Below are 27,510 nucleotides of genomic sequence, written 5' to 3' on the forward strand. Positions count from 1 at the left end.
TGAGTATATTCACTTAGAGAATGGTAGGAATATAACCTGAGTATATTCACTTAGAGAATGGTAGGAATATAACCTGAGTATATTCACTTAGAGAATGGTAGGAATATAACCTGAGTATATTCACTTAGAGAATGGTAGGAATATAACCTGAGTATATTCACTTAGAGAATGGTAGGAATATAACCTGAGTATATTCACTTAGAGAATGGTAGGAATATAACCTGAGTATATTCACTTAGAGAATGGTATAACCTGGAATATAATCTGAGTATATTCACTTAGAGAATGGTAGGAATATAACCTGAGTATATTCACTTAGAGAATGGTAGGAATATAACCTGTGTATATTCACTTAGAGAATGGTAGGAATATAATCTGAGTATATTCACTTAGAGAATGATAGGAATATAACCTGAGTATATTCACTTAGAGAATGGTACTGTAGGAATAAAATATGAGTATATTAATTTAGAGAATGGTAGGAATATAATCTGAGTATATTTACTTAGAGAATGGTAGGAATATAATCTGAGTATATTCATTTATAGAATGGTAGGAATACAACCTGGGTATATTCACTAAAATAATGGCAGGAATATAATCTGAGTATATTCACTTAGAGAATGGTAGGAATATAACCTGAGTATATTCACTTAGAGAATGGTAGGAATATAATCTGAGTATATTCACTTAGAGAATGGTAGGAATATAACCTGAGTATATTCACTTAGAGAATGGTAGGAATACAACCTGGGTATATTCACTAAAATAATGGCAGGAATATAATCTGAGTATATTCACTTAGAGAATGGTAGGAATATAACCTGAGTATATTCACTTAGAGAATGGCAGGAATATAACCTGAGTATATTCACTTAGAGAATGGTAGGAATATAACCTGAGTATATTCACTTAGAGAATGGTAGGAATATAACCTGAGTATATTCACTTAATAACTTCAAATCTGTGATGTTAGCCAGGCTAATTTGCAACACTGACATTTCATACAAAACGACAGCAAAATAAAGGCAGAGTATAGCTGAACAACCGGCAGTGACTATGGCCCCACACTGCAGTACGCACCAGGCAACGGAAGCAAAAGGATGAGACATCCATCTCCTACAGTACAGCACTTCTCTCCAAGTGAATATGACAAACGAATAACATGAACGTTTACTGGCAAGACATGTTAACTTTAATCTTAAAAGACAATTGTTCCCTTTGTCAGCAGAAAAAAGTCAACCTAAATGACAAAACCATTTCACTCTGGGAGAAAACCCTTTCACTGCGGGAGGAAACCCTTTCACTGCGGGAGGAAACCATTTCATTGTGTGAGAAAACCATTTCACTGCGGGAGGACACCATTTCACTGCGGGAGGAAACCCTTTCACTGCGGGAGGAAACCCTTTCACTGCGGGAGGAAACCCTTTCACTGCGGGAGGAAACCCTTTCACTGCGGGAGGAAACCCTTTCACTGCGGGAGGAAACCATTTCACTCTGGGAGAAAACCCTTTCACTGCGGGAGGAAACCCTTTCACTGCGGGAGGAAACCCTTTCACTGCGGGAGAAAACCCTTTCATTGTGTGAGAACCCTTTCACTGCGGGAGGAAACCATTTCATTGTGTGAGAACCCTTTCACTGCGGGAGGAAACCATTTCATTGTGTGAGAAAACCATTTCACTGTGGGAGGACACCATTTCACTGTGGGAGGACACCATTTCACTGCGGGAGGAAACCAATTCTCTGTGGGAAGAAACCATTTCTCTGTGGGAGGAAACCATTTCTCTGCGGGAGGAAACCATTTCTCTGTGGGAGGAGAGCGAACATGAGAGGCTAATAGAGTGCATTCAAAAAAGCAAAAACAAACAAACAAATGAAATAAGTAATCAGTAGATACATACAGCATCAGCTGCGGTGTTGTAAATCATACAGAATATTACAGAGTACAAGAGCTTGACCTGTCCATCCACAAACATCCCAACAGTAGTTTAGTTCTCACCCACATCTTAAAAACGGCACTGCCTGTTTTATCATAGAACATGAGTTATTCATTGGCTGAATCAGACTAAAATGTTAAATCTACTTCTCGTGGGGTGAGGCAGTGTGGGGGTGACGGACGCACTGCAATTGTTGAAGGCATTTTAAATAGAGAGGCAAACAGGCACCAGAACATCTGGAAAGGTTATGACACCATTTCATCATTTTACTCACTAACCAATTCATGCCCTATAACAAAACAACTGTAATGTAAAGGAATACTGTTGTTGCCTTTAAAAATAATAAGAAATAACAATCCCCTAAACGTGGTTTGATCAGTGTAATGGAACATGATGAAACAACTCACACACAGCATTTATGATTGGGCTGTATCATATGTACTCATGTTGAATTCATGAGATTCATGTCATACATATTTTGTGTTCAAATACTCAACTATTCTCAGGTTTTCTTCTTGAGCATTCAAGGCTTTATTTATAAAGCAACTTAAACGACTGAGGAAACAAGATGACATTTTCTTGAGGAAAAGAAAAACACAGTGCAGATAGGTACCTTGACTTCAACAGGTTTATACAATAAAAACTAACCAATATACAGTATTCTGCTGACTGATAGAACATTGTATTGATCATATCTTTCAAGGTACATTCTATTCATTTGTATTTCAAACACTCATTAACTTAACAATACTTTAAATAAGGACTTGGTAAAATAAAGTGGATAAAATCGTTTGAAATAACAATATAAGCTGTCTCCACAATATAACTTTGAACTAATAAATCAAATAAAGGATTTAAGCTATTATGATTGAGCATATTAATATTGCACATGGTGTTTGATATGAATCTGTCCAGATCAGTAGCTACTGTATATAAAACAAATTCATAGCCACATCATTTTCTTCCAAAGATAAATTGAACATATCTCATACATTACCTTTCTAATCCATTACCATGGTACCCAAGTCAAACCATCCAGAATTGTATCACCTTAATGCAAATTTATTTTGGTTGCATAATGTTAAAAATAAACCTTTACACGAAACCTTTTACAAGAAACCTTTTTTCAAATACTAATCAGGCCTCAGTTTGTGCACCGTCAAAGTGAAATAACATCCATCTCTAGTCCCCTTTCAGGCCATCAGTAGAGTCCATGAAGACTCAGAAAACAGAAACAGTTACTCTGAGAAATCATTTGTGGCGTGAGATCTGGGCCTGTCTTGCTTCTGCATTCTAAATATCCATTTCACTTTTAAATAGTACCAATAATCTTTAAATAATCCTGCATAGAAAAATAAATAAATTAGTTAAATGTACTACCAATTGATAGTTGGTCATCAATCATATATATTGACAGTTGGTCATCAATGATATATATTGACAGGGGTCATCAATCATATAAATTGACAGGGGTCGTCAATCATATGTATTGACAGGGGTAATCAATCATATATATTGACATGGATCATCAATCATATAAATTGACAGGGATCGTCAATCATATATATTGACAGGGTCATCAATCATATATATTGACAGGGGTAATCAATCATATATATTGACATGGATCATCAATCATATATATTGACAGGGGTCGTCAATATTCAGTTTGTTTAATGTTGCTTTTTTTCTACATGTTTTGTCTTTTATAGGTATAGTTGTTTTGTCTTCTGTTGTAATTTACAAACTGTCCCACAGATACAAATAATGTAGACTTACAAAATAAATCCAGGTATGCTTACATGGCAAGCAGCTGTTTTTCTTGGGCTTAAAAAAAATGTCCCGACATGTGCCATACCCAAACATATCCAGAGGAACCACATTTAATTCAAACACTATTAACATGGCTCTTTACACAAACAAGTCATGGAATCATTCCAAATCTGCTGTTCGGTTCATACGTGCCTTTTCTTAGTGAAACCAAGGCGTCAGGTTCCCCAGCAGTGACCAGCAGTGACCAGTTATAATCCAGGCAGATGGTAAGAGTCTGCAAGTGGGGGATCCCAACCACGTTATATTCCCAGGAGAACTGTAAAGTCACCATATGATAGTTCATTCATTGAAAATACTGATCCCATATTGCCACAAAAACACTGCAGAAGGATCACTAGCTATGATGAGGTACAGTCAACATTGTTTTCATGACCCATGATTTGGTTGAAAAAAAAATCTGATAAGTACCAATTTCAATAGCAGCAAAATACTACAATTGTCTCTTAAGGATGTCTTGTGGTATAATGTGATATTAATACATGTTATAATGGCATCACCACATCAGGAGGAAAGTCTGTATTTGCAACAGAGCCACTGATTCTCGGGAAGTCATGTTATCCGACTGGAGCCTCCTGTCCAGTTTATCCATTGGTCATTAAGCTTTTCCAAAAGGCACTTTTGTCATTGGGGGGGGGGGGGGGGTAGATAGCCTACATTTGACTCATTTGAGTCTGTTCTTCCAGAACCTGAAGGTAGTCAGGTGTACCTTGAAGTTTAGTTTTAAGTTCATAGTACTCACTTTTCCTTTGTTCCACTACTATCTTACTATGGTTTCCCCCTATTAGTGACTTCTTCATCTTTTTGTCCTGTGGTTTCTCTGGGTAACGGATCTGAAACCCACTCCCCCCTATACTGCTGAAATCCCCCCCTTTTACTGTCTAAAAAGTTTTGAATAAACATGTTGGATTCTCTTGGCAGGAACTCATCCAGCTCGTCAATGGTGCTCAGTCTCTTATTGCGTGGATCCAGGGAGGACAGTGAGTCCTTGTCTTGGTCAGCGCTGTTGAGCAGGATTATTTTCTGTCTCTGGGAGTCAGCAAACTTAAAGCCTGACTCAGAGTCTCTAATCCCACAGGTGTGACTCTTGTTCATATGCTGGATAGTATGGGGGATGAACGTCTCCCCTCCCAGATCATCTTTCTTGTTCGATTTGTTGTGTCTCCTGAGCGTGAGTTGCATGGAGCCACACTCCTGGTTCCCCATGCCCTCCTGGCGTCCGGCTGGCTTCTTATTGCGCCTCAGCACGAACACCAAGAGGCAGAAAGCAACAAACACTGTTATGATGAGCACCACCAGAACACTGAGGATCATGATGGATAGGGGAACTGGACCACCTGGAGGGGCCTTGCCCACCCCTGCTGGGGACATGGAAGTCACCACCGGAGTAGTACTGGTCAGGATGAAAGGGGGCCTAGCTATAAGTTTGGGGCACAGGATCTCATTTTTCAGCAGCCGTAGCTCTATATTGGAAAACTGAACTGGGGATGCACATTTGACCTCTTTCGCAGCCACTCCGTCATTCAGCTTCTCCAGCCACAGTTTCAGAGCCACTAAATCACAGGAGCATTCCCAGGGATTGCCTTCTAGATCAATTTGAGTGAGAGACCTCAGCTGGTCTAGGACACCACTCACAGGCAGAGTCATGAAATGGTTGTTCTTAAGATTTAGCCTAGCCAGGGAAACGCCAGCAAAGATATAGGCAGGGAGGCTCCTTAGCACATTATTGTTCAGATACAACAACTGCAGATTTGGCATGGAGTCAAATGTCCCTGCTAACACCTCTTGTATGGCATTGTATTCTAGATACAAGTATTGGAGGTTACTGAGCCCAAGGAACATCTCAGGATGCAGCTGCTCTAGTTGGTTCCCATTGAGATAAAGCCTACGCAGGTTGGTCAGATTGGCAAAGACCCCTTTTTGAACTGTGACTATTTGATTGCTGCCCAAATGTAATAAATCTAAACCCTCAAAGCCTTGGAAATCAACTGGGCTGATATCTCTGATATAATTTCCACTCAGGTGGAGCTTCTTGGCATTTGGTGGCTTGGGAATGATATCTGCTAGATTGTTTATACTTCTCTCTTGGCAACTCACACTGATGCCAAAGTCTGATGGGTGAGCTTTGCAGGTACAAGGCTGTGGGCAGGAGAGAGGTGGGGTTCTTGTTTGATAGGACATAATTGGAATATTTTTATTCAAACCGGGTAAACCAACAATCCCGTTTCCATAAATCTTTGATGGGTTTGTTGTTTTGGGAGCTTTGGTGGCTATGGGCGGTATCGTAGTGGGGGCCTTGTCGGATGTTGTTCGGCCATTTTCTGGCTGTGAAGGGGGCATCCTTACATCAAAGTCACTACCTGTTCCCATGGGGCACAGTTCCTGTTTGTTTGTTTCTTTCAACAGGCGTCCATACAGGTCACTAGGAGTTTCACATATAGCCTCCCCAATAAAAATGTTATAGGGCATGTTCTCCAACCAAGCTTTCAAGGGTAACAAATCACATGTGCAATTCCATGGGTTGTCATCGAGCTGCAATTCCACTATACGTCCAATGTGTTCCAAAACTCCCAGATATGGTAGCTTCTGGATCCTGTTTCCTCTTATATCCAAATGTGTGAGGGAGGCAAAGCGAAAAATGTTATCAGGAAGGATCTGGACTAGATTGTCATTCAGAATGAGAACTTTCAACCTATGCAATTTGTTGAAGGATCCTTTTTCAATATACTTGATCAAATTGTAGTCAGCCTGGAGGTATTCCAAGTTTTCGATCCCATAGAAAGTGTCAGCTCTGAGCACCTTCAATTCATTGTTATTTAAATGCAGCTGTTTCAATGAACTAAGGCCATAAAAGGCCCCTCCCTCGATGTTCTGTAGTTTGTTGTTTCCCAGTTGAAGAGAGACTGCGTGTGTGAAATTGAGAAAGGAATTGGGGTAAAGGACGATCAATAGGTTATTTTGGAAATTCAAATGATAGAGGCTAGAGACCGGGGGCAGCAGCTGGGTAGGTCTGTACACAGTTATTTTCTCACAGTTCACATATAGGACGTTCTCGATGGACATGCATGAACAGGCGCTGCAGGTCTCCGCTGAGAGGTCAGAATCCAAGTCAGAAAACGTATTCGATACGAAAAAGGCCAACAGAACTAGAAGCAGCATTTTGCCTTTTATAAATCCCCCAGAAAACCATTTAGTAACCTTTGAGAGGAAAAACAAACAAACAAACAATCAAAACACAAACTGGTACTATACATACAGACAGTACTTCATTAATGGTTAGATAGTATATGCCCTACTGCTGATGTTAGTAATGGTTAGTTAGTATATGCCTACTGCTGATATTAGTAATGTTTTGTCTATACACCAGGCTAATTTAATGTACGCAAATCAACCCATTTATCTATAGCAATACAGCCATCAAGTACCATTTTAACCTAAAAATAGTATTCATAATAATACTAATAATATTAATAATAATAACCATAATAATGATAGACGAATAATAAGAGGCTAATAATAGAAGCCTTAAAACCATAATCTCCTTCTGATCCATAATGTTACAAAACACAATTGAAATCACCATTATATATTACAGTAGTGCGTCAATTTTGTGGGCATATAACAAAAAGAGTAGAAAATATATATCCTATGCTGACATATTGTGGGCTAAAACATCCCATGAAGCCTGTGCCCCAGGCGGATCAACCCATATTATAATTAAACGTATGAACAATGTAAGCTACAGAATGGATATTAAAGCTTTTCAAGCAAATAACAGAAGACTTACCGTAAGCGTTTGCAAATGTGGTTTCTTGAGAAACGGACATTGGCAGTGCATTGAGACGCGGTGCTCCCATTCAGACGTAGGTAGGCTATCGCTCAGATTTCAGCCTATGCGTCTCTTCTTGACAGGCTCCACTTGTTAAAAAATATATTTATCTCCATGAAGCATTTCAGTTCGGAATGAGCTAAAGACACGGTGCCCACCTCAGCGTTATTAAGAAAGCAGGGACAAAAGGCGAGCAGCTGAAGTGACTGCAAAACAACTTCTCTCCAGTTCACGATAGAGGAAAATGAAACGAATGGTGCTGCTGGAACACCCAGTCCATAGAGATGCTTAGCCTATGTATATGGCTCGCTGAAGTTGGACTGAGCCGTTCAGGCAGAAAAAAAATGAAGCAGCAGAACCCGATAAACCTAAACAATCCTGCGCGGGTTTACTCACCTCCAAAAATCTGATATTGCTTGCTAAGCGTCTCTTTTCGAATCATGCATTTTACAGGGCTGTCAGTGTGACATCTGAGGCTGAGCCTCTCTACTCCAAGGAAAAGAAAAGGAGAGGGAAAAAAACACCACACTGTGATATTCAGAAAAATGAGAACGGCGACTAACTGACGCGGAAAATGAATAATTCAGTTTAGTCAGATGCGGGCAAGCAGGAGATGCCGCTCTCCATCTTCCAACAAAAGCAAGAAACTGCGTTGAAATAAACTACTGTTAAAACAGTCACCAGGGATCCGGATACGCAGGAAGGAGGGAGTGTGTCTCGTAATATCAACTATTCCTGCCTGTCTCATAAGTATGCTGCTTTACAGCTGCAAAGAGCTTCCCACACGACTAGCGGGAGAAGAGGACGCAGAGAGAAGGGGGGAGGAGGGGAGGGGTGAAGAAAAAGAGAGAGAGAGACAGAGCGAGAGAGAGATAGTAGAGAGAGAGAGAGAGGGGAGGGGTCTCGTATACCAAACGGAAAACTTCAGACCTTGACTAGAATTATTTTAGTAGTAGTTTAATTTAACAGACTTGGAATTGTGTTTCTTATCGTTATGATGATCAACAGAAATGGTTATGTATCACGCATTGTGCTATAGCCTATTGGATCGAGATCATACGGTAGACTTCGTTTGAGGATGAAGTCGCTTACCTGACAGTTCAAGAGGGGTCGGCGCCTGCATTATATTTTATGATTGGAGTGTTTAAAACGACAGAGAACGTGAGCGGAATTCTAATGTGGACTATTATTCAACGTGGACTGCAGTCAAAGCAAGTCAAACATTGCTGAGGGAAGTAGAATAAACAGACACTACCGCTCATATTGTTTTTGAGTAGGCTACTTGGATAGCGTTTTTATGTTAGACATTATGGCTGCATTTACACAGGCAGCCTAATTCCGATTTTTTTCTTCACAATTATTGGTCTTTTGACCCATCAGATTAGCTATTTTACCAATAAAAGCAGACTATTATAATTGGGTTTCTTGTGTAAAAAGCCCATTTCTGATTTTAAAAATATGTGTCACTAGTTTGTCATTAACAAATCAGATCAGCTCTAAAATATATCTTATGTGAAAAGATCTAATGTGAAAAAAATATCCGAATTTGTCTGCCTGTGTAAATGCAGCCCGACTGGAATTCAGCATCACTTTAGTTTTCAGACAACAGGTGCATGCTCCCTCATGTGAAGTCAATAATAGGAACCACTCAGTTTTAGCCTAGACTTCACCTGTTTGTTCAAATAATATTCATACTTGAGAGAAAATAGCTCCAAATGTGTGAAACGCAAAGAGCTCTCCAAGTGAACAACGTTTTAATGGCAGAGTGACAAACACTACAAGCTTATTTTTTTTGACTATGTGGAGAACAAGATACAGGCTTAATCAATTATAGGTCAAGTCTGAATGACAGTGACAGTAAAAGTAGGCTATTGTAATATGAATGTATCCTATTTTCCCTGCCCGTTCTGTTTTGACATGAGGATACATGGATGCGCCACTGAACTGACGTTATGGGCAGTGTGATATTGGAAGAATCACATTGAGAATCCCAATTGCATAATCCTTGCGTCCTCTCTCCTCGCCTGCTTCTCAAAATCCATTGGATGAGAAAGTCAGAAGCCTCCCCTCTGACCTCCTCCAAAGGGTTTTGAGAAGGAGGCGAGGAGAGAGGTCTTGAGAAGTACAGTATACAATTCAGATTCTCCCTGCAGAGGTTTCTCACACATGCAGAAATCAAAGGTAGCGCCCTCATCTGGCTGAACATTTTACCTACTTTATTGTCTTTACCTATAGGTTACAGTACAGTATGCACTCCTGAATGTTGACTATATTGTAGGCTAGGATAGAATTATACAAAAAAAATAGTTTATAAGGTTACATGGCATCACATGAAGCCAAACGACTGGGTTGTCTATATTTTTTTTATTTTTTTATTTAACTAGGCAAGTCAGTTAAGAAGAAATTCTTAATTTCAATGATGGCCAAGTAACAGTGGATTAACTGCCTGTTCAGGGGCAGAACGACAGCTAGGGGATTTGACTTGCAACCTTCCAGTTATTAGTCCAACACTCTAACCACTAGGCTACCCTGCCGCCCCTAATGTATAGCCTATGGACCCAGTTACATCAGCTATAGGTTACGTAATGCAAGTGCATTAGTAGGCTACTTCGGAAAGAGCCTCATGTGAATATTCTACACTGTCAAGCAGTGGAATGACAATAAATGATTGCATGGCAGTAGCCTACATGTTGACATTTATTTACCATCACACTCAGTCTCCCATTTTGTACCGTGGAAAACGGTTGAGGCATGCCATGTAGTCTGTTGTTGCAGAAACATTTGTTAATATCTTTTCTCTTCAACAGGCTATGAAATAACAGCAGCATAGCCTTGAGGGGCAGTGTGCTAAGGTAATTCTCTACACAGGTAGAGCTAGAGTAGAATGCGTCAGACAGTGTTGTGTTTAGCAGAGGGACAGTATTTGCTCTTGGAGTACAGGGGGTTGTATTTTTCTTCTTCCTCTCTTTCTGTAGACTCCCCTTTGATATGCTAAATATATGTCTATTTATATCCCACACAGAAGAACAAAATAGGTGGTGGGGACAGACATTAAATGCCCAGGTCTGGGAAGGGAGGGAGGTTGTCATTTCAGTCCCTTTTTTTTGATCTGAAAGACACCAACCTTGGTTAGATATTTAGGAATAAACAGCATGATGCTTGCAGGTATATTTTACCCAGGTCAGAATGATGTTTATTTCATACGTACCAAGGCTTCAAGGACTCCTTATCAGAAGACAAAACTACAGTCATCACGGTATTAGTTTGGAACCAGGTCAGAATGATGTTTATTTCATTATACTCCTTAGTGCACGTACCTCAAGGCTACAGTCAGTAGGACTCCTTATCAGAAGACAAAACTGCTACAGTCATCACGGTATTAGTTTGGGAACTGGCACATATTAAATATTAATTGGCATCCGAGTGAATACATATCTTAATGATGATGTTGCCACCATGAGGGGAGGAGAGGCCTAATGTTAATGACCCTCCTCAGAGGAGAGGCCTAATGTCAATGACCCTCCTCAGAGGAGAGACCTAATGTTAATGACCCTCCTCAGTGGGGAGGAGAGGCCTAATGTTAATGACCCTCCTCAGAGAAGAGGCCTAATGTCAATGACCCTCCTCAGAGGAGAGACCTAATGTTAATGACCCTCCTCAGTGGGGAGGAGAGGCCTAATGTTAATGACCCTCCTCAGAGAAGAGGTCTAATGTTAATGACCCTCCTCAGTGGGGAGGAGAGACCTAATGTTAATGACCCTCCTCAGAGAAGAGGTCTAATGTTAATGACCCTCCTCAGTGGGGAGGAGAGGCCTAATGTTAATGACCCTCCTCAGTGGGGAGGAGAGGCCTAATGTTAATGACCCTCCTCAGTGGGGAGGAGAGGCCTAATGTTAATGACACTTCTCAGAGGGGAGGCCTAATGTTAATGACCCTCCTCAGAGTGAAGGAGAGGCCTCATGTTAATGACCCTCATCAAAGTGAAGGAGAGGCCTAATGTTAATTAACCCTCCTCAGAGGAGAGGCCTAATGTTAATTACACTCCTGAGGGGAGGCCTAATGTCAGAGTGAAGGAGAGGCCTAATGTTAATGACCCTCCTCAGAATGAAGGAGAGGCCTAATGTAATGACCCTCCTCAGAGGAGAGGTCTAATGTTAATGACCCTCCTCAGAAGGGAGGAGAGGCCAAATGTTAATGACCCTCCTCAGAGGGGAGGAGAGGCCAAATGTTAATGACCCTCCTCAGAGGGGAGGTCTAATGTTAATTAACCCTCCTCAGAGTAGAGACCTAATGTGAATGACCCTCCTGGGGGGAGGTCTAATGTTAATGACCCTCCTCAGAGGGGAGGTATAATGTTAATTACACTCCTCAGAGGGGAGGTATAATGTTAATTACACTCCTCAGAGGGGAGGTATAACGTTAATTACACTCCTCAGAGGAGAGGCCTAATGTTAATTACACTCCTGAGAGGAGGTCTAATGTTAATGACCCTCCTAAGAGGGGAGGTATAATGTTAATGACCCTCCTCAGAGGGGAGGTATAATGTTAATTACACTCCTCAGAGGGATGTGTATTTTAGATGTACATGCTTGCAAACAGTGTTTAGCCCAGATTCTCATAAAATATATTGTTGCTCCGTATAGAAATGGTCTATTTGATTGTTCTCGTCAGTCGAATTGTGGTGTAACCATCATTTAACAAAATCTATTTTCAGTTTTTTCAGATATCTATACGGCTGACAACACCGCTCGTGTCGCGTGCGCTCCAACGAGCGTCTGCGTTACCAAGGGCTAAAATAGAAGTTAGTTCTATTTCTGACGCAGATCACGCTACAAGTCCTGCCTCTCCCATCTCCTCATTGGTTTATAGAAGCAGGTACCCACGTGCCATCTCCTCATTGGTTATACCCACGTGGGTGACTGAAAGACGAATGAGGTCGGTGGCGGTAATGCACCTAATTTATGAAAGTTGCCAATCTCAATATGAAGTTAAGAGACGAAAAAGCCTAGAAGGAGGAGAGATGACTAGAAACGATTCGGTTGATCGTTTAATGTGTGGATTAATTGTCGGAGTAGAGGACTTTGTGCATTTCAGGTAAAATAACTACTCAATGTTTATATCCCAGGACAAATTAGCTAGCAACAGCAAGCTAGCTAAATAGGGCAATTAGCTAGCAAGTGCAAGATAGCTAGCTAAATAGGGCAATTAGCTAGCAACAGCAAGCTAGAACATCAAGCTAGCTAAATAGGGCAATTAGCTAGCAAGTGCAAGATAGCTAGCTAAATAGGGCAATTAGCTAGCAAGTGCAAGATAGCTAGCTAAATTGCCATAAAGGTTTCATCCTTTTGGACCTGTCCCCAAATTAATGTAATTGGTTCAGAGTTTGTTTTGATATTTTAGCCTGCGTGTCGTGATCGCGTTTGGTATGAGGGGACAAAATAAATGTATGCACGATGGCGCATGGGCGCAGATGGTTTGGGTTCTGTGTTACCTTAAGAATGTAAGCACAGGTTTGTGAGAGTTGCTTTATTTGATATGTCTCTGAAAGGCAGCACTGTAACTCTACACGGAGGTGAACTGCATGGACTAGCTGCTTCCCTACTACCGTGCATCTTTTAACTGTTTCATTCTCTTGCAGGTAAGAGGGTATACCATTTAAATATCTGCCATGAGTCCTTGTTCTCCAATATCCCACACGAGGAAACACAACATGAATGAAAGGTTAACACGCTCTTGTAATAGGTTCTGCTTTTTTACATTTCTGTCTAACCTAAAGGTAAATAGAGGGATTTGTCCTCACATGGAGCTGTGATTGTTGTGAATGTGAGGATAGTCTAAGCTTGAAATATTCATTCTACACTATTAACTCTGGTTGTTACAGGCTGCCAGTGCACTCTGTCCTCTCATGGCAGTAAAAATATGTTGTGCCAATATTCCACACTTCAGTATATGATTTAGTAAATGTGATTCAAGTGAAATATGTCACGTAAAATGTATATACAGTGCCTTCGGAAACTATTCAAACTCTTGGTCTTTTTCCACATTTTGTTACGTTACAGCCTTATTCTAAAATTAATTAAATTGTTTTTTCCCCTCATCAATCTACACACAATACTCCTTAATGACAAAACAAAAACAGGTTTTTAGATATTCTTGCTAATTTATAAAAACTAAAAAAACGTTTTAATTTACATAAGTATTCAGACCCTTTACTCAAATCAAATTGTATTTGTCATATGCACCGAATACAGGTGTAGACCTTCGAGTGAAATGCTTACTTACAAACCCTCCAACAATGCAGTTTTAAGAAAAAAAGTGATAAGAAAGTATTTTCTAAAATAAACTGAATAAAAATAGATAAATAAATAAAGATAGAAAAATAACAAATATTTAAGGAGTAACAATAAAATAACAGTAGGGAGGCTATATACAGGGGGTTCCGGGAAGGAGCCAATGTGCGGGGGCACAGGTGAGTCGAGGTAATTGAGGTAATATGTAGATGTAGGTAGAGGTAAAGTGACTATGCATGGATAATAAACAGAGAGTAGCAGCAGTATAATAAATGGGGGTTGGGGACAAATGGCTACATGGACTAATGCAAATAGTCCAGGTAGCCATTTGATTAGCTGTTCAGGAGTCTTATGACTTGGGGGTAGAAGCTGTTAAGAAGATTCTTGGACCTAGACTTGGTGCTCTGGTACCGCTTGCCTTGCGGTAGCAGAGAAAACAGTCTATGACTAGGGTGGATGGAGTCTTTTGGCAATTTTTGGGGCCATCCGCTGATATCACCTGGTAAAGAGGTCCTGGATGGCAAGAAGCTTGGCACCAGTGATGTACTGGGCCTTACGCACTACCCTCTGTAGTGCCTTGCGGTCAGAGGCTGTGCAGTTGCCATACCAGGCGGTGATGCAACCAGGCAGGATGCTCTCGATGGTGCAGCTGTAGAAGTTTTTGAGGATCTGAGGACCCATGCCAAATCTTTTCAGTCTTCTGAGGGGGAATAGGTTTTGTCATGCCCTCTTCACAACTGTCTTGGTGTGATTGTACCATGATAGTTTGTTGGTGATGTGGACATCAAAGAACTTGAAGCTCTCAACCTGCTCCACTAGAGCACCATCGATGAGAATGGGGGCGTGCTCGGTCCTCCTTTTCCTGTTGTCCACAATCATCTCCTTTGTCTTGATCACGTTGAGGGAGAGGTTGTTACTCAGTACTTTGTTGAAGTATCTTTGGCAGTGATTACGGCCTTGAGTCTTATTGGGTATGACGCTACAAGCTTGGCACACATGTATTTGGGGAGTTTCTCCCATTCTTCTCTGCAGATCCTCTCATGCTCTGTCAGGTTGGATGGGGAGCGTTGCTGCACAAATATTTTCAGGTCTCTCCAGAGATGTTCAATCAGGTTTAAGTCCGGGCTCTGACTAGGCCACTCAAGGACATTCAGAGACTTGTCCCGAAGCCCCTCATGCGTTGTCTTGGCTTGGCTGTCTGCCTAGGGTCGTTGTCCTTTTAGAATGTGAACTTTTGCCCCAGTCTGAGGTCCTGAGAGCTCTGGAGCTGTTTTTTCTGTACTTTGCTCCTTTCATCTTTGCCTCAATCCTGACTAGTCTCCCTGTCGCTGCTGATGAAAAGCATCCCCACAGCATGATGCTGCCACCACCATGCTTCACAGTAGGGATGGTACCAGCTTTTCTCCAGACGTGACACTTGGCATTCAGGCCAAATAAATCAATCTTGGTTTCATCAGACCAGAGAATCCCGTTTCTCATGGTCTGAGAGTCCTTTAAGTGCCTTTTGGCAAACTCCAAGCGGGCTGTCATGTGCCTTTTACTGAGGAGTGGCTTCCATCTGGCCACTACCATGAAGACCTGATTGGTGGAGTGCTGCAGAGATGTTTGTTCTTCTGGAAGGTTCTCACATCTCCACAGAGGCACTCTAGAGCTCTGTCAGAGTGACCATCGGGTTCTTGGACACCTCCCTGACCAAGGCCCTTCTCCCCCGATTGCTCAGTTTGGCCAAACAGCCAGCTCTAGGAAGACTCTTGGTGGTTCCAAACTTCTTCCATAGAAGAATGATGGAGGCCACTGTGTTCTTGGGGACATTCAATGCTACAGAAATGTTTTGGTACCCTTCCCCAGATCTGTGCCTCGACACAATCCTGTCTCTGAGCTCTATGGACAATTCCTTCGACCTCATGGCTTGGTTTTTGCTCTGACATGCACTGTCAACTGTGTGACCTTATGTAGACAAGTGTGTGCCTTTCCAAATCATGTTAAATCAATTTAATATACCACAACTGACTCCAACCAAGTTGTAGAAACATCTCAAGGATGATCGATGGAAACAGGATACACCTGAGCTTAATTTCGAGTCTCATAGCAAAGGGTCCGAATACTTATGCAAGTAATGTATTTCTGTTTTTATTTGTAATACATTTGCAAAAATGTCTGTTTTCCCTTTGTCTTTGTGTGGCATTGTGTGTAGATAGCTGAGATTTTAATTGTATTTAATCCATTTTACAATAAGGCTGTAACATAGCAAAATGTGGAAAAATTCAAGTGGTCTGAATACTTTCCGAAAGCACTGTGTAGAGAGTCAAATTCAATCTTTAACCATGCTGAATTATGTATGTCCATTTGCCAGAATGTTGAGTCTCTATAGTATACCCTAAAGTTGTTTCTATAGTATATCCCCAAAAAGTTTGCGCAAAGAGATATGAGTCATGAACAACAATATTTCCTTTTTAGACAGTGTTCTCTGATCAAGCTATCAATTTACGGTTGGCAAATGACATATAATCTATTTAGTCTGTTTGATATCTTGGGTTATTATAGGTTTAGTGTTACTCCCATTTAGTAATATGTACTTACAGGTGCTGTCAATAAACAATGTTGCATTGGATGCTTAGTAATGATCTACTGAGTAGAGAGGACATGAGTAATGATCTACTGAGTAGAGAGAACATGAGTAATGATCTACTGATTAGAGAGAACATGAATAATGATCTACTGAGTAGGGAGAACATGAGTAATGATCTACTGATTAGATAGAACATGAGTAATGATCTACTGAGTAGAGAGAACATGAGTAATGATCTACTGAGTAGAGAGAACATGAGAAATGATCTACTGATTAGAGAGAACATGAGTAATGATCTACTGATTAGAGAGAACATGAGTAATGATCTACTGAGTAGAGAGAACATGAGTAATGATCTACTGATTAGAGAGAACATGAGTAATGATCTACTGAGTTAGAGAGAACATGAGTAATGATCTACTGATTAGAGAGAACATGAGTAATGATCTACTGATTAGGGAGAACATGAGTAATGATCTACTGATTAGATAGAACATGAGTAATGATCTACTGATTAGAGAGAACATGAGTAATGATCTACTAAGTAGAGAGAACATGAGTAATGATCTACTGTCACCTGGTAGATCACACCCAGTCTCACACACCCAGTTCCACACACCCAGTCCCACACACCTAATAGGCAGAGCGAGAGAGACTACACAGTACATCGGACAGCATCAGTGTCACTTCGAAGCACTTCAGCATGTCAGCCACCCGAAGGTGGACACCAAGTGCTGCCGTGTGCAACTGTCACAACGGTTGTTAGCAGGGACACTCAAATGGAGACATGCATCAGCCTCTCATGTGGTGTCTTTCCTCTTCATGAGAGACAGGGTCGTAGTGCAGACCCATATGGGCACTGGTCCAAATGGGAATGGAAAAGCATTGTTTAGAATAACACAAAGATGGAGCAACAGTAGCTTGCCTGTTTTAGTTCACCAATAAACATACATTTTCTTAAAAATATATATATATTTTAAGGAATTTTCATTTGCTAATTGAACTATGTCACTTTGTTTTAGTCAGTAAACAGTGTGTATTGTGCACAAGCTAACATGTAATTGTGCTGACAACGCAAACTCCTACCATATCATAAAGCTACCACCCCCACAGCATAGGGACGGTAGAGGGGATAGGATCAGTGGGTAACAGTTGGCTTGGAATTTAGTTGATATTCTCTACAAGTCCTGCATTGCTCCGACATCCAGTGCTTAACCAGAAAATATATTGAAACAGGATTGAACATGGAGGAACAATGCTATCAAAGGAAATCCAATCATATTTCAAATCATTAACCACAATTGTTCTTGGAGAGCAGCAACCATATGTAATCCCTATGAACACAGTTAGGATCGCAGTAGAAAGTGAAATGTCAGCCATGGTGGGATATCTAACAGTGATGTTATTCACAGGGATCTGAGCAAACAGAGGGCATTGTGGGGGTAGGGCACACCTGGAGTCCATCTCTGTGATCCATGGAATGCAAAGCATATTTCTGGAACAGACCTTACAGTAGTTGTACAGAAAACAAGCTGTTCATCCTCAGTGACACTGCTAACTGGATGTTGTTTTTCTATATGCGTTGGCAACAACAGCTTGTTGCAGCAGGTTAATCCTTGGTCTGAATGATCGATTATCAGCTATGTACTGTAAATAGTTAGCCTATTGCTCTCCTCTTCAATACTTTCTGACATCTCATATACTGTTCTACACTGAAACAGTCCATTAACATCAATGATTTTATCCCTGTCAATAGAAAAGTGATCTTTGCAACGTCATCCAATTAGATGTGATATGACGTTCAACAGTCTGGAAATTAGTTTCTATGTGAGAGGATTAGAGTGGGATATACTTGCAAACTCTTCATTAGCTCAGGCCTTCAGACCATCACTTGAGTAATTCATCCTAACAAGTAATGACAGAGCAGGCCACACCCAAATCGCTCCAGATTCGAAACTTTTGAGATTGGCTGACGTATGAACATTTCTAAATGTTTTGTTTTAGGTCATCCAGGAGCATCACACAATACTGTATGTTCTATATATAGGTTGGTGTTTATATCATCCTACTCAGTGATTATTGAAAAGCTCATTCCATGGAGGTCCTAGTGGTCTGTTATTGTCTAACTGAAGACATGGAGGTCCTAGTGGTCTGTTATTGTCTAACTGAAGACATGGATGTCCTAGTGGTCTGTTAGTGTCTAACTGAAGACATGGAGGTCCTAGTGGTCTGTTATTGTCTAACTGAAGACATGGATGTCCTAGTGGTCTGTTAGTGTCTAACTGAAGACATGGAGGTCCTAGTGGTCTGTTATTGTCAAACTGAAGACATGGAGGTCCTAGTGGTCTGTTAGTATCTAGCTGAAGACATGGATGTCCTAGAGGTCTGTTAGTGTCTAACTGAAGACATGGAGGTTCTAGTGGTCTGTTAGTGTCTAACTGAAGACATGTAGGTCCTAGTGGTCTGTTAGTGTCTAACTGAAGACATGGAGGTCCTAGTGGTCTGTTAGTGTCTAACTGAAGACATGGAGGTCCTAGTGGTCTGTTATTGTCTAACTGAAGACATGGATGTCCTAGTGGTCTGTTAGTGTCTAACTGAAGACATGGAGGTCCTAGTGGTCTGTTATTGTCTAACTGAAGACATGGATGTCCTAGTGGTCTGTTAGTGTCTAACTGAAGACATGGAGGTCCTAGTGGTCTGTTAGTATCTAACTGAAGACATGGAGGTCCTAGTGGTCTGTTATTGTCTAACTGAAGACATGGAGGTCCTAGTGGTCTGTTATTGTCTAACTGAAGACATGGATGTCCTAGAGGTCTGTTAGTGTCTAACTGAAGACATGGAGGTCCTAGTGGTCTGTTATTGTCTAACTGAAGACATGGAGGTCCTAGTGGTCTGTTATTGTCTAACTGAAGACATGGAGGTCCTAGTGGTCTGTTATTGTCTAACTGAAGACATGGATGTCCTAGAGGTCTGTTAGTGTCTAACTGAAGACATGGATGTCCTAGTGGTCTGTTAGTGTCTAACTGAAGACATGGAGGTCCTAGTGGTCTGTTATTGTCTAACTGAAGACATGGAGGTCCTAGTGGTCTGTTATTGTCTAACTGAAGACATGGATGTCCTAGAGGTCTGTTATTGTCTAACTGAAGACATGGATGTCCTAGTGGTCTGTTAGTGTCTAACTGAAGACATGGAGGTCCTAGTGGTCTGTTAGTGTCTAACTGAAGACATGGAGGTCCTAGTGGTCTGTTAGTGTCTAACTGAAGACATGGATGTCCTAGAGGTCTGTTAGCGTCTAACTGAAGACATGGATGTCCTAGTGGTCTGTTAGTGTCTAACTGAAGACATGGAGGTCCTAGTGGTCTGTTATTATCTAACTGAAGACATGGAGGTCCTAGTGGTCTGTTATTGTCTAACTGAAGACATGGAGGTCCTAGTGGTCTGTTATTGTCTAACTGAAGACATGGATGTCCTAGAGGTCTGTTAGTGTCTAACTGAAGACATGGAGGTCCTAGTGGTCTGTTATTGTCTAACTGAAGACATGGAGGTCCTAGTGGTCTGTTATTGTCTAACTGAAGACATGGAGGTCCTAGTGGTCTGTTATTGTCTAACTGAAGACATGGATGTCCTAGAGGTCTGTTAGTGTCTAACTGAAGACATGGATGTCCTAGTGGTCTGTTAGTGTCTAACTGAAGACATGGAGGTCCTAGTGGTCTGTTATTGTCTAACTGAAGACATGGAGGTCCTAGTGGTCTGTTATTGTCTAACTGAAGACATGGATGTCCTAGAGGTCTGTTATTGTCTAACTGAAGACATGGATGTCCTAGTGGTCTGTTAGTGTCTAACTGAAGACATGGAGGTCCTAGTGGTCTGTTAGTGTCTAACTGAAGACATGGAGGTCCTAGTGGTCTGTTAGTGTCTAACTGAAGACATGGATGTCCTAGAGGTCTGTTAGCATCTAACTGAAGACATGGATGTCCTAGAGGTCTGTTAGTGTCTAACTGAAGACATGGATGTCCTAGTGGTCTGTTAGTGTCTAACTGAAGACATGGAGGTCCTAGTGGTCTGATAGTGTCTAACTGAAGAAATTACAACTGACTCCTGCACAACCATGGTAACAACCATTCAAGGAAATTAGCATTGCAGAAGAGTCCTTGCCCTGTAATTGCAGAAGAGTCCTTACCCTGTAATTGCAGAAGAGTCCTTGCCCTGTAATTGCAGACGAGTCCTTACCCTGTAATTGCAGAAGGGTCCTTGCCCTGTAATTGCAGAAGAGTCCTTGCCCTGTAATTGCAGAAGAGTCCTTGCCCTGTAATTGCAGAAGAGTCCTTACCCTGTAATTGCAGAAGAGTCCTTGCCCTGTAATTGCAGAAGAGTCCTTGCCCTGTAATTGCAGAAGAGTCCTTGCCCTGTAATTGCAGAAGAGTCCTTGCCCTGTAATTGCAGAAGAGTCCTTACCCTGTAATTGCAGAAGAGTCCTTCCCCTGTAATTGCAGAAGAATCCTTGTCCTGTAAGAATAAAGCTCTTGATGAAAAAGCCAAGAGTGAGTGACAACAGCTCACATTCGAACTGACAACGTTCTTGTCTAAAAGTAAGATGTACACAAGAGATGTTGTATTGTTCCATGTTCAAACCTGTACTCTGTTTACCACTACCTGTGGACACAGTTCAAGATTGTAGAATGCCTGCACATCACAGAGCAATTTCTTCCCCCTTTATTCCCGTTTTACCTTGTAACAGTAGACGCTTCCCCTATTGTATTATGACTGCCCTGTCAGAGTGAGCTGCAGGGTATCGTGGGAGATGACCCATCCTGCTGGTCAGTAATGAGGTCCACATGTCCAGGCTCACATGCCATGTCACACTAATTGGAGCTGTTTGCAGCCAGCCATGTAGCATACTGTGTGATCTCTCTGAAAAGAAGGACGCTCTCCCTAGAACCACAGAGTTTTTGTCCCCATCGCTTTGGGTCTCTTTGCAAGTAAGAGGTTTCAAGCTTACATATTGGCAGTCTAATGTAAAACATATTAGATTTAGGTCTCAAAGAAACAAGGGTAGTGATCTCCGTACAGATACAATTTATTACTGTTATCCATTGTGCTACCTTGCAGTAACTTCATTGATATGCACACATGAACACCTACTAACGATAGAGTGAGGGATGTTCGGCACCAAACGTCAGAGAGAGAGAAAGTTGAGAGCCCACCTAGGACTTGATCTGATGCTGTATCACGACGATGTCAATTGTCATATTTGACACTTTAATAAAAGCACAGACATGAAGAAGAGATATGCCTTTCATGTTTTCTGTGTGTTCATAATATATCTTGGTGTGGTGACACATCTTTGTAAATATGTATTTTTAGTGAATGGAACATCAACACAACAAGTATGTTTTGATGTGATGTCAGACACTGTGGGAATGAAAAAAACAAACAATGATCCTTCAATATATCTTAATCTTTTAGATGCCTACTGTATTTTATGTATTTATATGTATACTGTATGTTACATAGTGTAGAACAGCTTTGAGTTTATCTTTCAAAAGTGTAGAACAGCTATTGGGTTTCTCTTTCAAAGTGTAGAACAACCATTGGGTTTTTCTTGCAAACGTGTAGAACAGCTATTTGGTTTATCTTACAAAAGTGTAGAACTGCTATTGGGCTTCTAAGTCATGAGGCATAGAAAAACAAACAGATAGAATGTGTGGCACATCGAAATGTGGCCTGCGCAGCCTTGTCTAGGGCAAACCGATCAAATCAGAATGTAGCCTATTTGATGCGGGTGATACATGATACTGTATCATGAGAACCTAAACCCTGCAGCTCAACACACATCCAGCAGTGGCACCTGAACAACATGGGGAGATCTGGCACATACAGGAGGATCAAGCTATCCATACATGTTTTAGAACCTTTACATCGTTGTATAGGAGAATCAAGCTAGCTATGCATTTTTTAAAAACTTTTAGACCAGGGTGTAGTTGTTGGGTTCTTGAATACCTCTACTTTGTCCAGAACTTGTTGAGTGAAGAATGAGTCTGGTGGTGCAGTCGATGGAGCTGGGCTTGTCATTTGAATTTAACAGACACTCAGAGACCCAGAATCAATCGATGAAGGGCATTTCATTTCATCCAATTGTCCTCACCAGCGCTCCATGCACCCAGGTTTAATTAGAATCAGTTTTAAATATTTATAGCAGTTGTCCCTACTGTAATCCTTAGAGGAAACTGGATAACTTGGGACACCTGATGACACCAAACACACTCACTGACAACTTCAAGCTGCTTAGCAATGAATGAATTACCCAGAGGGCCATGCAGTTTCTTAACATATAGATCCATTTTGATGTCTTGTTGTTGTGAGCTGGACTCCAGTGAACCTGAAAGATACGGTATAGAGTTGAGGAGTTGAGGTTAGTGGCGCGGCCTGAGCTAATGTGTCCATATGGTGTGAGGCAGGTCCACATGAATATGCAGCACATCAACGTCAGGGGTCCAGCAGGTTCACAGCATGACCATTAGGGCCGGAGTAGACATTTAACACTGATCACACAGCCCATTTCATCCCAGTGAATGGAGGCGCTCTCCAATGCCAGCTCAGGGTCACCTCCCCTCTTATACTCTGAGCATATGAGACACTCGAGGCAGCGATAACCTTTGTCTGCTTTGAACAAGGACCAAGCTGGAAAGTTGAATGCATCTGAATGAGTTGAAGTCCGTACAAGCACACTCTGTGCCTGTAACTGTATCTGTCACATTCATGACTATCAGATACGTAGTCATTTGGGATGTGTTGTTGATGGAAAAGGACAAAGCTTGAAGGTTGTTATACTCCACACTGTCTCCAAACCGTCTCCACACTGTCTCCACACTGCTTCCACACTGTCTCCACACTGTCTCCAAACTGTCACCACACTGTCTCCACACTGTCTCCTCACTGCTTCCACACTGTCTCCACACTGTCTCCTCACTGCTTCCACACTGTCTCCACACTGTCTCCACAGTGCATTCTGTGCAGATATAAGCCCTGTGAGCTCATCAAAATGTAAAGTGAGGAGCACAGATTACTCATTCTGCTGTTACTGTCAGACCTCCCTATAATCTTTGAGGGCTCAATGATGAATTTTGAGTCAGTGACAGAAACATGAACACTCTGTCATTATTCCACAGAACAGCTATGCTGCACGTTTCACTGACACACAAGACCACAGACTGTGTAACCCAGAGGTTGTCCACTGTCGTCATATAATATGACATTGTAGATGATGGTGGGAGGACACATGTCTCTGTAACACAGATTAGCCGTAGCATAGCGCTACACAGGAAACACTGTAAAGGTTACTAGAGTGGTAAACGTACCATCTCAAAGGGAAAGCTCCCTGTGCTCTTCTAGCAAAGTGAATCATTTGTCTCCATTTGACGGGACACCAGCCTCACAGAACCAGTCTTATCTGTTCTCGTTCATTCTTCTTACAACCTCGCTAATGTGTTGGGGGAGCAAATTATTCTATTAATATCAAGAGCAAAGTTAATCACATTGAAGAAAAACTCAGAGAAATCTATTGAGGTGCCTTAGCCAGGTGGCACAGGAAAATGGACTGCAGGGTGATGGAGTGAGCTGGGCTACGGGTTCCTCCATACAGCTGAACCGGGTGAACTATGGTCCTGTTATTCATTTGGCACTGCAAAGCAGGGAAGGTCAAGAAAAAAATGCAGAGCTCACATTTCATTTTGCACAATACCAGAGTAAACACATGTATTATCAGTCCACGATTGCAGGACACAAGCTACAGATGTGAAAGAACATGATCCTTTTACTGCATTTTACCATAGGCCACAGCTTTATATTATTGTCAACATGACTGCAAAAGAACATCACCATTTTACTGCAGTAGGCTAAATCATGGCCACACATAGTGTTTCTTGGTAGTTTTAAATAAATCTACTGAAACGTAAGTATACACCTCACACACCTCACACACATGGTTATGTGTTTGACATAGAAACATAGAAGTGACATAGACATGTCATAATGTTTATTCATTATGAAATACATGAATACCATTCCACCCATGAGGCCACTAGGTCATTTGACTTCAGGAAAGGGCTACCAAAGAGCATGTAATGTTCAATCAAAATCTTTGACCTAAATATGTGGTCCTCTCAGTTGGTAGACCATGACGTTGAGGCACTTGCAATGCCAGGAAGGTGGGTTCCATTCCCGGACCAACCATATATTAAAAATACATTTAAATGATGTTGCTTTGGCTAAAAGTGTCTGCTAAATGGCATATATTCTTTTATTATATTATATTGTCCTGAGTACAGATTTGTTCCTTATCGTTTGCTCTCATTATGCGATAAGGATGATACATTCTGATCCACAGGACCTAGTGATGTGGTAAGGTAGTTCATATCACTACATGTATCTTTAGGTTACCGACACCAGGTGAAGCAGGTTGCATGTATGTTCATGTCAGCTTCACATACAGTATAATATGTAAACTAAGGTCTTCTTTCAGCCCAACAGCAATAAGACACCTGTCCCTCCTTGTTAAAATTTTATTGTGCAATTTGAAAAGCTTAGTTATGTCTCACAGTGGCACATCAACAGAAATCACCTTTGAATTAATAATTTATACAGATAAATCAACAGCATGATTGGCATTGCATTTTCCCATAAAATTATCAGAATGACACCTATGAGCATGGAAGCATAACTGGATAATGCATAATGTATAACAACTACATAATGCACATTTGAATACAGTAATGAGCTAAAAAATGAATGATGGATGTCCTTGTTGTAAGCAATACAAGGACAAAGACAGTAATGATCCACCTGCACTGGTACTCTATTTTGACTTTCTCTCTTTTCACTTGCAAGTCATTTTCTATGTCAGGCTTTCAGTCAAGGCTTTCAGTCAAGGCTTTCAGTCAAGAACTCTCACCGGCCAACTCTGGTCCTGTAGGACTGCAGGGTACAGGCATTTATTCCAGCCCTTGTATTGAAGAGATAACCACAGCGTAGTCAGAAATAAATATGTTTGGTATGGTGATAATAAAACGTGACTGGTCTGGGTTCACCACAAGGTTAAACGCCTCCCATCTCAGTGCTAATCAGGGACCCGCTTCCTCACTTTGTCACGTCCTCCCACAGTCTGGTGAAGTGGCAAGTAACTCCTCCAAAACAGATCTTGAAAAGGAGTAAATGAGTCTGCATCTGAAATTGCCTTCCCCTCAAGCCAGTGACTGCGTCGGTCATCAATAAGACCAGGACAAGGAGATTACAGCCAGCTAGATGCTTTGTGTTGTGTAAATACATGCTGATCCCGAGGAGACACAACATGGCTAATTCCCTGTTGGCTCCATGCACCTTGAACTTTAGCCATGCAGTCTTAGTATGCATCCCAAATCGCACCCTAGTCTCTATATAGTGCACTACTTTTGAGCAGAGCATGAAAAGGGTACCATTTGGGATGCACACTTACTCACAGCATTCGGATCCAGGCAACAAGCGTATTGAGTAAAACAATATGGCTCAGATGGTTTGTGGTTGGCATCTGTGCCTTTGCAGTTTCTTAATTGCATTCAAAGTTGTACTCCACTTTGGCATCATGATGTTGTATCGCTCCCCTTAGAGCATGAAATAGAATAGAGGCTGCAGCAGAACTCACTGCATTATTCTCTGCCCTGTTTACTGATACTGTACCTCCTCCTGTCTCCCCTCTGAATCTCACCTACCAGGCTACAACGCTACCACGCTCACATGGCCCCTGCTGCACAACAAACAGCCTCAATAAGGTTAGCAGAACGTCAGGGATGACAAATGCAGCACTTAGTGTACGCGTCTTCTACACAGATATGTGTCTTGCCACATCTATTCTAAATGATCCCTTTACCCTTCTGTCTATCCTTCATGTTCTATTTATCTGCCAATATGAGTGGAGACTTTCTGCTGATTGAAGCACTCCTCGTGGCCCCTCCCCCCCTCTCCCTATCTCTCCTTTCCTCAGTCTGAATTTTGTTTTTTTCACTTTCTGCCCAGTCAATGCAGATCAAGATGAAACAGCTCCTCGCCCTCCTAGTCCTCCTAGCCCTCCCAGTTCTCCTAGCCCACATAGCCTTCCTAGCCCTCCCAATCATCCTATCCCTCATAGCCCTCCTATCTCTGCCAGTCATCCTAGCCCTCCTTTTCTTCCTAGCCCTCCCAGTCATCCCAGCCCTCCCAGTCCTCTCAGTCCTCCCATTCCTCCCAGTCCTCCTAGCCCTCCTATTCCTCCCAGTCTTCTCAGTACTTCCAGTCCTCCTAGCCCTACCAGCCCTCCCAGTCCTCCCAGTCTAAAAATGTGTCTAAAAAAACATGCATTGCTGTCATGTACAGACATAGAAAAAAATGGATTGTAGTTACACATGAGACTCGGAAGAGGGGAGGGGGATTGTGTTTATGTGTGTATTGTGGAGTAGCTTAGTGCATGTTGATAAAGCACTGGCAGAATGATGTCAAGAGACTACTGTTAAATATCCCTGCTATGTTGTTTTGACGCTGTCTGGCAGAACATGATGTTGCTTCATCATGGCTAATGCATTAGGTATATTCATTCTCTTGTAAACCGTCTATGGACGGCATGCGCAAAACAACTGTCAACTCTGAAGGATTATTGACAACGTGAACTATATTTAATCTCAAATGTTAATTGAAAACATAAAGACATTTGTCCAATGAGCACTTGTTGTCCCTCAAATACATCGTTACAGTTGTTGGTTAGCTACCTAGTGGATTTTAGCCATGTTAGCATAGACATGAAATCAGTAAAAACACCTCAAAACAAGACAAGGTATCAATAACAAGATAAAACTAGCTGAAACGAGTCACCTACAATTCTCTACATGGCAGTTCCTTGTCATTGTTGCTCGCTATCTGGCCATCCAGAATCACAACACACCTTCGATATGTGCATTAGTTTCGTGACGTTGTCAGGCAACCCATCTATTGTATGTCCTCATCCATGATACTATCTGCACAAAATGATAGGGAGGAAGATAGTCAAAGTTA

The 27,510-nt window shown here is 41.5% G+C and overlaps 1 protein-coding gene across 1 annotated transcript; it reads right to left on the reverse strand.

Moving 5' to 3' along the window:
• Positions 1-2,450: 2,450 nt before the first annotated feature.
• On the reverse strand, positions 2,451-7,703 carry slitrk4 (SLIT and NTRK-like family, member 4). Its single transcript, XM_046322874.1, is given in 3 exon segments — positions 2,451-4,633; positions 4,635-6,965; positions 7,555-7,703. Coding segments are annotated over 3 exon segments (2,595 nt in total). The 5' UTR covers positions 7,606-7,703; the 3' UTR covers positions 2,451-4,420.
• Positions 7,704-27,510: the final 19,807 nt, after the last annotated feature.

Source organism: Oncorhynchus gorbuscha, linkage group LG23 (assembly GCF_021184085.1).
Source record: "Oncorhynchus gorbuscha isolate QuinsamMale2020 ecotype Even-year linkage group LG23, OgorEven_v1.0, whole genome shotgun sequence".
In the NCBI taxonomy this organism is placed as follows: domain Eukaryota; kingdom Metazoa; phylum Chordata; class Actinopteri; order Salmoniformes; family Salmonidae; genus Oncorhynchus; species Oncorhynchus gorbuscha.